This window comes from Plectropomus leopardus, chromosome 4 (genome assembly GCF_008729295.1).
Source record: "Plectropomus leopardus isolate mb chromosome 4, YSFRI_Pleo_2.0, whole genome shotgun sequence".
Taxonomy (NCBI): domain Eukaryota; kingdom Metazoa; phylum Chordata; class Actinopteri; order Perciformes; family Serranidae; genus Plectropomus; species Plectropomus leopardus.
This window is the reverse complement of record NC_056466.1, coordinates 929,400-941,283: the sequence shown is the minus strand read 5'-3', so window position 1 is coordinate 941,283 and position 11,884 is coordinate 929,400. Positions and strand designations below refer to the sequence as shown.

Below are 11,884 nucleotides of genomic sequence, written 5' to 3'. Positions count from 1 at the left end.
ACTCTAGAACAGCTGAGTGTTTGACAGCCACAGCATTTCATTATTGCCAATCAAACAGCTGATGTCCGCCCTCCAGCTGATGTCCGCTGCCGCTCCAGCGCAGATATGTGCGACAGCGTGCTCCAGCGCGCGGACATGTCCGAGAGCCCGGACATGTCCGAGAGCCCACTCCAGCACAGCAATGTCCGACAGTGCGCTCCAGCGCGCGTAAACGTCCGACAGCGCGCTCTAGTGCGGAAATGTCCGACAGCGCGCTCTAGTGCGGAAATGTCCGACAGTGCACTCTAGCCCAGTAAAACACTAACAATGCCAAAAATTACAGTTTTCTTATCTTTTTAAAAGTAAATTCAAGGTACAGCCAACAATGCCAAAATACAAAAACTTTTCATCTTTGTAAAAGTTAGATTCAAGTTACAGCCACCAAAAAAATTAAAATCTTCTCATGTTTGTAAAAGTAGAATTCAAGGTAAAGCTGTTGTGTAGGATTGCATTAGATTGCACAAGTCTGTTATTGTTATTATTCATTTTATTGATGTATTTGTAGGCTTGTCTTAATCTGAGATGTATTTGAGTATGCGGTGAACACTGTGCTGTAAAGTTATAAAATCAATAAAATCTATTTTTAAAGAAAGATTGTACAGGTCAGGTGTGCCTAATAAAGTGGACAATAGATTTGGATTGATAAACTGATTGTTGAAGCACCTCTGATGGTAAAACAGCTAATTGTTAATCACTCTAAACTGTTTATTTTTTGGTGTTAATATTTCTGGCATCATGAACATTTGTTTTATTTGTTTACACCTTGCTGTTAATCATCCTTATTGTTCATAATTTGTTTTATTTGCACTCTGTCTCACTTCACTTTCTGCACAACAGTTTCCCTCAAGATAAATTAAGTTTTATTATCTTATCTTATCTAACACATTTTTCTCAGAATGCCGAGGCGTCTTTGGGCATTCGGCATCCCGTCCCGCTTTACTTGCGGTCCGGACCAAGAAGCGGCACTTTATTCCCCCAGCAGTGGGGATAAAAGGGGAAGAAAGAAGCGAACAAGGAGGGCAAAGCCGGAAAAGCAGGCCCTGATATCAGACATCAGTTCACTGAGAGGCCCATCCACATGGCCTGCACTGGTAATCATGTTTATTTTCAATTCATCCTGACAAACATATAAATCCATGGCTGTGTGGGACTCTAGTGTCAAACTGTTGAATTTCAAGAGTGCAAAGGCTTCAAGGGGGTTTGGTTTATTATCAGAATTTTCTAGTATATTCATAAAATGCAACATATCAGGCTCTGAAGGGAAAGAATGATGAAGATGATATGATGAAAATCATATTAATGGATAATATTTTTTTATAGCCTGATATTTGAAAATTGCATTGCATGTGCACTATGGTATGAGTGTGAATATTTGACACTGCAAAATAACTAATAATGTATAAAAATCAGCAATGCTGCTAATCAATGGCATATCGCAGGCTGTGATCATGAAAAAAAAATTCACTTTGCCTGTAGCATATTGAAAATAATTCATGTTTGTCTGTGTTTTACTTATTTATTTTTTGTTTTTTTTGTGTTTTGTGTTTTTTTTTTCTTTTTTTTTCTTTTCTTTTCTTTTATTTTGTACTTTATTTCTGTTGTCTGTCTGTTACCTGCCAAAAGACTATGGATGTAAATTAGCAGTCTTGCTGTCCCTTTAAAAAAATAAAATAATTAAAAATAGTAGCACCATGACAAAAACCTGGCATTTAAAGGGTAACAGTTCTGTAATTTTTATTTGAAATTTATGATTAGAACTGATGTTGCTTAAAAATGTACTCAATAACAGTAAAAAAAAAAAAAATATATATATATATATAATTTTATATAGTATTATTTGAAGTTTGATTTTGAAAACCGCATTTTTGTGTGCAGAGAAACACAAATGTGTGTAATATTAAAGGTTTAAATGTCTCGTTTTGTCAGCCCAAAACCTAAAGATATTAATTTTAATATGATAGAAAACAAAGAGAATCATTAAATATTAATATTTAAAAGGCTGCAAACAACATTTTCTGTCATTTATTAACGACAAATTAAAATTAACGATAACATTTTATCAAATGGCGGTTATTTTTTATGTCGATTTACTAATCAGTTCGTCAGTACTGTTTATTTTTTGGTATTTCTCCCGTTTGGAGGGTTCATATTTATTGATCATCCCTGTCTGATGTCTTTAACAGCGGGAATCTTTGACCCTTACATCCCTCCGGAGGGCGACGCTCGTCTGTCCACTCTGTCTAAAGAAGGCCTGAAACAACGAACCGAGCAGATCCGGCAGAGCGCCGCCTCACAGCTGGCGTAAGATGTCCAAAAACGCGATAAACTTTACTGCAAATGAGAGAAGGCTGAATGTTTTTCTTTCAATGTTTTCTTTCTCACAGGATTCGTAAAATCAAAGAGTACGACTCTCAGTTCACAACGAAGGATTTTGCAGAGCGAGCTCAAGAAATCTTCATTGAGGCTCACAACTGCCTGACACAGTAAGAAACCGACTCGTGTCTCTGGATTCACTCGGCTGAACGTCGCAGTGATTTTGTCATACTCACAATCAATCAGCTGTTTTTCAGAGAATATATCTTTGTAGAGGTGATGTATATTTAGCGTTATGATAATCATGTTGAATGTTTGCTGGGATTTTTTTTTTATGTTTAGGACAGTTTTTTAAAATACTAAAATATGACGTTGTTATTAGGGTTGCAAATTTTAAGCATGTTTCTTATTCAGTTATTGGTAAAATTAACAATCAATTGCTATTTGAAAAACAAAACAAACACGAAAACTTTACTTATTTCAAACAATAACAAAATTAGCATTTTTCCCTCAATCAAAGCTCACAGCAGCAAATTGCATATAGTTTTTACAGCAACGCATGCATTTACATGTTCGATTAAATTCTTAACGACTGATATTGTTGATTAATTTTTGTTGCTCTCGTCCCTATTAGTAACATAAGAACTAGTTACACCTACATTTTTAAAATTTTTGCAGTATTTCTCCCCTGCACCATTATGGTCTACTGACTCTGGTTTCTTTTAAAAGTCACTTAAAACCACACGAGTTTAAACAAGTGTTTTGGTAACTTTCATGCACTTGCAGGTTTTTGTTTTTTTTTTTTTGTGATGTTCTTATTCTGTATAGTGTTTTTTGGTTTTTTTTCTTTAAGATTTGATGTCTGTTTCAACAACTCACAGTCATCATATTTTTATTTTTTTCATGTTTTCTCTGCTGCATTCCGCATAAACGCTTTCACATAATGAAATAAAATTGAGGAAATTAGGTAATAATTACACAATAATAGTGATAATAATAATGACAGTTTTGGTAAGAAATAGTGTGTTTTTTATTATGAACTGTGCAAAAAGTTTTGCACTTTAAGTACGTGGCGTGGTCCTAGTAGTCACCTGATTTACTGTGCCTTTTTCTTATATGTTTGTATATTGCTCATGTGAAGCAATTTTATATCCCCTCATAGTCACACGTTCACACAGAAAAATAAAATAAAATGAATAATGACAGTAACAATAATAATTATAATAACCATTACATTATAAATTAACCAAAATACATAAATAATTAATTAGATTAAAAATAAAATCAATAAATGGAAGTAAAATATTAAAATAAAAATATAAAAAAGGGGGGGGGGAAAATAATAAAATAATATAACAAACCATGCCAAAATATCCTAATATTTCCTTTACAGGGGATTGTGTAGTAGATTAGACTTCCATGCAGTGATTTACAGGAAGCAGAAGTTGACGTTTAGTATTACTACATGTAATATGACTGAACATTAACCCTTTAAACCATTCAGAGAAGAAGATAAACTCCTGCTGTTTGTCTTGCAGGTTCAACAAGGAGAAACTTCACTCCTTGGTGACAGAGAGGTGTTATCCTGTAAGCGCTTCTTCTAAATGTTGCTGGAGTTTTTTTACTAATTTAAATTAATCGCATCCGTTATTAATCTCAGTTTTGACTCCTCTGTCCCGTCTTCAGGAGATGACGAGGGGGAACCGTTACAAGACGATCCGCTGGACGTTTGTGGAGTCCCTGGAGCCGCCCAAAGTGGTCCACGCCCGCTGCCCCGATATGGTCAGCAAAGGGAATCTGTACGGTCAGGTGACGGTCCGCATGCACTCCAGACAGGTACGTCAATGGACTGTAGTCGAATCATGATCTTAGTATGAACTATTCGTGCGGAGAGACTTTTCTCAGTGTGTTAGTTTTTTCTTGTTGTTGTCATCACTATCTTTATGTTTTCAGGTTGTCCGTATGTTCTCCTAAACGCGAAATTTCTTCAAATGTGGCACAAACATCCACTTAAACTCAACAATGAATTGATTTGATTTTGGTGGTCGAAGGTCACTATGACCACCCGTCTCATTCTCTTCTTTGCGGAAATAATTTCCTTTCATTATTTCATGTTGATATGCATGAACACAGCCAAAATTAGAAAAAAATGAAGAATGAAGAGATTGTAAAATTCCCCAAACAGCCCCGTTTTTTACGTCTGCTTGTCCCACAGACGCTGGCCATCTACGACCGCTTCGGGAGGCTGATGCTGGGAAACGAGGAGCAGCCGAAGGACGTCTTGGAGTACCTGATCATAGAACGACACCTCGTCAACCCCTACGGCCAGTGGAGGTTACACGGAAAAATAGTGCCGTCCTGGGCTCCGGCCAAAGACCCAGTTATAAAGGTGACCCTCCGCTCTGCACAAGCTGACACAAATTTATCTTTTCACCAAAAAAACGGCAGAGGTCCAAGTCACACTTCTGGGAAATTAAAAAACCCTTATTAACTGTCCAGTCCATACGTCACTTTAATGACCACCTGAGCAAGGACGGTGGGGTATGTTTAGTGTCTTGAGGTTTTCAGCATAATTTTTCTCTGAATATATGAATAATTTAGACATGCAGCAGCGTCACATTGTGTCTCCGTCCTTTACACATGAATCTATAGGTGGGTTTTGTGCAAAACTTGAGCAATATTTTTAAAAAGCGGCCACGTATGAAGGATTTCTGGGAGGTGATAGTCCACGATTTCACAGAGGAATTGTGGATTCAAAGCTTCCGGATGATCCGCTCAACTTTCTTAGAGTTATGTGATGCAATAACAGCTCTTGTAGCTCCTGCTGCATCATGAGGGAGCCAGTTCATACTGACAAGTAGTCTAATTTCTTTTAGATATATACAAACTGCCACATTTCCCTTGCATTAATTTGACCAAAAAAGTCACATTTTATATTAAATATTTGGCAAAATATTGATTGTCAGTTTTGGTTGTTGTAAAATTGGTCTTAAATTTAATTCTGTGCATTAAAAAGTCCTCAAAATTATTAAATCTAACGTGCCTTAAACTGAAGGAACTCTACCACCTCATAAGAGCATTTTTGGATTTTTTTTTTTGTGCTCAAAATTGGAGTTTTTTCAAAATTGACGTGTTTCCATTAAATGCATTATACATTCACAATTTTAATTTGTGGAATTTGGGTTAGTGGAACCCTGACAACTGTTGCTTGGACTTAAAATAATCGATCTGTTAACATATTCTGCAGTTTCCTCAATAACAAACGTGTGTCGGTGAGCATCAGGAGAACAACGCCCGACTCTGATCACCCGAGAGGTCGTGCTCAGTGTCTGCGTCAGTCGTCACAACTTAAGACTGGAATAGAAGTTGACTTGCATTATACGCACCACTGCAAAACGTAGAATATAATCACCTTAAATCTGTGAGTCAGCCCTGCTGTGTCTCAGATACAGCAGACAGATGGAGCAGTAATGTTGCCTGGAAGGTGTTTCTGACGCTAAAAAAGCTCCACCATCAGTGCTCTGCCACAGACACCATCCTCACTCTCATACTGAACCTGCACAGGATATTTTTTTAAATTATAATGAGGATGAGGAGCTTGTTAATGTGATTGCAAAGCAGAAGGTTCACTGTCATTTATAGTAAGAAAACAAGGGAAATTATATTATTTGATCAATCATAACAGAATTACTTTGGTCTCAAATTGTGTGTGCATAGAAATTAAATTATCTTATTTTATTTCTTTGGGTGTTTGTCTCCAAAATATTGTAAAAAGTGCAATTGTACATCATTTTCTGGACCAGAGCAGTCTGGAGTGATTCACGTCAGGCAGTTTTTTTTTTTTTTTTTTTCATAATACATATTTTTCTTTCCTTTAAAAACACCTTGCAGTTTTTACTGCATAATGCCACAGACATCTTCAAAATCTGTTCCACCAAACCTCTGAGGTTTGACTAACTCCTTGTGGTTATTTTGGGCTCTGCCACCTGTCATTCACAATCTGTCAAGCCAACTGACAAATGAAGCGCCTCCACCGGCTCCAGTCCACGAAATTACACAGTAATGAAAACCAGATTTTACACAGTCTCGACTGCTCTTATCGCGGCTCCCGCAGATCCTTAAAAAGTCTTATAAGGTATTTAGTTACTCAATCTGAAAAAAGGACTTAATTTGTTTTAAAGTGTCTTAAATCAATATTTCAAAGGTCTTAAAAATGGGAAAACATGGGAATTAGGATTTTATCAATTGATTTTTTTTCTGATAGTTTATTGTCATTGTATAATGAAATATAAAAAATTTGTTTGCCAGTTCACTCCAGTAGCAGCAATAAAAAAGTCTATTAATATTCATATATACACATAAATAATACATATCTGGCAATAATAAAAAATAACTAATAATAATAAAATAAATAAATAAAAAAAAATAATAATAAAAATAAAATCATAAAAAGGGGGTTGCTCAATCAGAATAGGTAAAATAAATAAATAAATAATATTGCATATTGATATTGCAATATATGTCCATATGTGTGTCTGATGTTTTGCAAAATGTCAAAATAATTGGTAACATGTTTTTTGGTTTTCTTAAAGTAATTTTTGGAATACATCTTGCATTATCGTCATGCAGATCAGGATAAAGGAACCAGCCTCACTGATATTTTTGTTGACTGATGCTCCGAGCAGAGGATCTGATGTCTGTTACCTCGCTGGCACTGTATCCTGGACGGCATTTTTATTGTTTTCAACTTCTTCTGCTAAATTTTGTCTGCTCAAAAGTGACTCTAATCTCTTGGTTTTTGTCCCTTCAGACCGTCATGATTCCTGGTCCAGACCTTAAGCCAGGAGAAGAGTTTGATGCCCTCAACTATGAAGTTCCCAAACCAAAGGCGGTTCAGTGGAGCAAATGAGCCACCGGGTGGCGCTGCTCGTTACATCAAACCACAGTAGGACATTAAGAGCAGTCATGCGCCAAATGCTGTTAAAATTTGGCCGTGGCTGGTTAGTTTGTCCACTTTGGCAGCAGACCAGGCTTCCTTTGGAGGCTCTTATCTGTTTGAAAAATGCTGTTGGCTGGTGAGTCGCTGGAAGCAGCAGGTGAGTTTTAGGATGAACAAACCTTTGAGTCCTGCAGCCAATAAAGCGTCTTCTTTCCCTGCAACAAATCACCACACAGCAGTCTGGAAACATAACAACAGCTCTTCTCTCCACACATTTCCATATTGTTTTAACTTAATGTCCACAAAAAATAAAATACACAGATCTCCAGAAACTGATGGTTTATTTCTGTGATGAATATACTGCATGTTGACCTTTTAGGAAATACAAAAATAAAATGTCCAATCTGCATCTCTTCACACTAGTAGATTTCAGTGGATGTATCTGTATCAGAATAATCTTTCATAGAAGATATTGCATACAAAAATTTTAAAACAGAACATGGGCTCTTTCTTTATGCAAATCAAGGGATGTGTTACAACATTTTCTTTTTCTTTACGTGACGACAAATTACAGCACGCTCATTCAAAAAAACACAAACATGCAACAATGCTCACAAAACTAGGTCACTCCATTGACAAAAAACTTGGCGTAGTGTTTAAACAATGAGATCGCTGAATGAAAAAAAATCACTGCAGCTGTTTGGGAAGTGCTAAAAAAACACCTGATTTCACAGATTGCTGGCATAGACTCAATTACATCAACACAGAAAACTGTTTTATTCACCTTTTCAAATGTAATACTGCTTGTTAAGAAGTTGCAATCTGTATCTGACACTTCTTTAAAGGCCCAGTGTAAGATTTAGGGGGATTTAGTGGTGAGAACTGAAGATTACAACAAGCTGAAACTTCTCCATGTTAGATTTTCTTCAGTGTTCATTGTTCAGAGGTTTTTTTACCGTGAGCCGAATTATCCACAGATGTCTCTTCTTATCCAAAACAAATGCACCCGGAGATTAAAACTACTAAAAACAATAAATAAATCAGTTTTACGTTAAAAAACAGCGATTCTCTAATGCTGTCTGGTTTGTTGCAGTCAAGCTGCTAACCCAGCACCTGCTAATGTGTGCGCACCTTTTTCTCTGGTAATTTAAGATCCAGACGTTAAGAAGGTTTCACCAAGAGCCGAATTTTTAGTTGAGCTCTCTGTCTCTCCAAAACAAACGGATCCCGTAATTTAAACTGGTTAAAAGTAACAACATGAAGCAGTTTAACCCTTTCTGTCAAAAACACGGGAAGAAGGCAATGAGCAATGAAAGACTAAATGACCCCAAAATTAGCAAGAAATAGGTAAAAAGAAGAGGAAAATTACCTTAAAATTCTATTTTAAAAAGCAAAAAAACAAAACAAACATGTAAATAACCTGGAAAAAGTGTTTAAAAGTTGTAATAATTCTGTGATATAATATATTAATAATTCCTTAACATAAATCTGTAACTTAATCTAATTACTAATAAAGAGCCAATATGCTACTAATAGGCCTATACATGCTAATAAACATCTAGTTAATGTTAAATATGTATAACTTAACCCTTTGAAACCTTTGCAAGTACACTTAATTTCTTTCAAAAAGATGGGAAACGGGACATGAGCAACAAAGGAAGATGTTAGTAAAAAGGACAAGAAAATTAAATCAAAATGAGTTTTAAAAAATGATTTTAAAAACCCAAGAAAATAACCTGGAAGTGCTTGAAAACAACACAAAAAATGTAACATTTTATAAATATGTAATTCTAATCATTATAAATAAACTTTTCCTTAGCTTTTTTTCTTTTTCCAAAAACATTTTCCTTATCATTTTAAAAGTAATTTTCTAGATCTGCAAAAATGTATTACTAAGTGATGTCGCACTAGGTTTCGTAGGGTTACGTTAAAAATATATATATTTTTTTGTGATGGTGCTTATCACGGCGGGGCTGCTAACGCGGTCAACGCAAAAATGTGAATGTCCCTATCTATAGCCAGTGTTAGGTTTGTCCATTCTGGGCTACTGTAAAAATGTGGTGATGAAACATGGCGATCTCAGTAGGCGAGGACCTGCTCCGTACGTAAATATAATGAGCTCGTTCTAAAGTAATAGCAAAAGTAAAGCATAATTCTTATTTTCAGGTGATTATACATTGAATAAAATATATTTATTATATTATATTCCATTTCTGCCAATACATCCCCCTAACTCTTACACACTGAACCTTTTAAATACTTACGTCAGACATTGTAATGTAGGGCCATCTCAAGAAATTGTTAGTTAATAAAAATGTTAAATAGTCACACAGAATAAAAAAAACTAGAAGAATATTTGGGAAGTTTGCTCTTGTGTCAAAGATGTAACTTTTTTTCCAGCAAAAACTATAAAGACTAATATCATCTGCATAAAGAAACCTGATAATGACTTTTGTATTGGCAAAAAATTTAAATAGCAAACAATCAACAAACTGGGGGAAGCCGTTTGTATTAGCTTCACCACCATAATTCCCATTACATGCAACATTTGGTACATTTCAGAGTTGGAAGCAGGTAAAGTTAGATGCAACACAAAAATCCTATACAATTAGATGCTCTTTGAATTTACCAAATTAAAAAAAAAATGTATTTTTCAGTTTTTCCATCTTATTCTCATCATCCCATCGTAGAGAAACTAGTGTCTAGTGCATAAAATGTATTGACCTTACTTTCTTAATGCTGAGACATAAAACAATTATGCATTTTTTCACTCCACTGTGACAGGTAAAGTTTTTAGGGTGTATGTCTCAAGTTTATGGTGATTTATGAAATTTTTGGCATTGTTTCTTTAAAAGGTGGAATGTCATTTCTCCCTTAATTATCACTAAATCATACATAAGAGAGTAATATTAATCATTGGCGTTTAGTCATTAAATCAACATCAAGCAATCAGGAATGCATAGTTTTGTCAATCAAAGATACTTGATAAAAATGTAATTTGACATCCATTGTAGTCCTGGCGGCACTGCTTTACACTTATTTGTATTTTGAAAATAAAATTTCCACAAAAGAGCGAAATTAATTTATCCAGTGGGTGCTGGTTAAGCTCTGAGTTGCATCTGTTGTGCTATATTTGTGATGGCGAGTACTCCAGACTTGTTAAGTTCAGGCTTTAGAAGATATCCTCCCCAGCCGTGGGTTCAACATACTCTATGTGTATATGGCAAATAAGTGTATTGTCACCTAAAAACATATAAAGACACCAAAAAAAACATTTGGGGGGTAAAAGCAGGAGGAAAAGGACTTCATTTAAACGCCTTAGATGCCCTTCCATCAGCTAAGAAACGTCTGTCTGTAGTTCTTTTCTGGTTTCATGAGGGACATAAAGAGATCTGTGCGTCAGCTAAAAGAAAATAATATTCAGTCAGGTATGCACAACCTTTCGTGTCCAGCTCATCAAGTCTCTACTACAGGCTTCTTAGTTGGACAGTGGCATGGCCCAAATTGACAGTCCAACCTGAAGTCTGAAGACTGTCCAACACAAAGGCTGCACAGACGGCTGCGAGGGAGCTGTTTGCGAGCTGACCCCGTACTCCACCTCCCTGTGGATATAGGGAAGTTAAAAACCTCAAAGTTCCCTGTCACCATCAACACGGTCCCATCCAAATAGTTTTCTGAGCTCACATTGCCCTTGACTCAGCTGTAGGTGTCAAAAGTGAAAGCAAATAATCACAAGTCAGGCGGGAATAAAAGAGCCTCAGCAGCACATTCTGCATCGTCCTCTTCATCCTCCTCAGGAATATTCTCAGGCTCCCATGTAAAGACATCCGAGGCATTGTCCGTGAAGGACCCAGATCTGCTCCTTGACATCTCCCAGGGACACAGAGCATCCCGCCGGCCCAGGGGTAAGTTTTCTTTAGAGTCGTCTATCTGCTCTGCGCTCATGTCCGCTGGAGTCTCCTCTACGCTGAACTGTCCCTGGTTTCCTGTCAGTTCATCCTGGTTACTGTTGGGAATATCAGCTCTGCTTTCAGGTGAGGTGTGCGGATCCTTAGATTCCCAGGGACAAACTTCTGCTCCAGTGCTGTCTTGCTTTTTGGCAACTTCTGGTTCGCTTGTGTCCCATGGACAAACATCTGCCCGTGCGCTATCTTGCTTGGTGAGAACCTTTGGCTCATCCGTCTCCCATGGACAGACATCTGTCCGTGCACTATCTTGCTTTTTGAGAACTTTTGGCTCATCCGTCTCCCATGGACAGACATCTGCTCGTGCACTGTCTTGCTTTTTGAGAACTTTTGGCTCATTCGTCTCCCATGGACAGACATCTGCTCTTGCACTATCTTGTTTTTTGAGAGCTTTTTGCTCGTCTGTCTCCCACGGACAAACGTCTGCCCGAGTACTGTCTTGCTTTGTCAGAACTTTTGGATCATCTGTTTCCCAGGGACAAACATCTGCCCGAGTACTGTCTTGCTTTGTCAGAACTTTTGGATCATCTGTTTCCCAGGGACAAACATCTGCCCGAGTGCTGTCTTGCTTTGCCAGAACTTTTGGGGCATCAGTTTCCCATGGACAAACATCTTCCGGGGAATTTCC

At 36.9% G+C, this 11,884-nt stretch overlaps 2 protein-coding genes across 2 annotated transcripts in view; one reads left to right on the top strand and one right to left on the bottom strand.

Moving 5' to 3' along the window:
• Nucleotides 1-7,710, top strand: part of mrpl45 (mitochondrial ribosomal protein L45) — an 8,791-nt gene extending 1,081 nt beyond the window's left edge. Inside the window, 9 exon segments of the mRNA XM_042485414.1 lie at nucleotides 935-980; nucleotides 983-1,029; nucleotides 1,031-1,130; nucleotides 2,223-2,340; nucleotides 2,424-2,522; nucleotides 3,891-3,939; nucleotides 4,039-4,188; nucleotides 4,568-4,741; nucleotides 7,163-7,710. Coding sequence (XP_042341348.1) covers nucleotides 935-980; nucleotides 983-1,029; nucleotides 1,031-1,130; nucleotides 2,223-2,340; nucleotides 2,424-2,522; nucleotides 3,891-3,939; nucleotides 4,039-4,188; nucleotides 4,568-4,741; nucleotides 7,163-7,261 — 882 coding nt within the window. The 3' untranslated portion in view covers nucleotides 7,262-7,710.
• A 1,461-nt stretch (nucleotides 7,711-9,171) lies between these two features.
• gpr179 (G protein-coupled receptor 179) overlaps nucleotides 9,172-11,884 on the bottom strand; it is a 29,302-nt gene continuing 26,589 nt past the window's right edge. Inside the window, 1 exon segment of the mRNA XM_042485506.1 lies at nucleotides 9,172-11,868. Within this exon segment, the coding sequence (XP_042341440.1) occupies nucleotides 11,021-11,868 (848 nt within the window). The 3' untranslated portion in view covers nucleotides 9,172-11,020.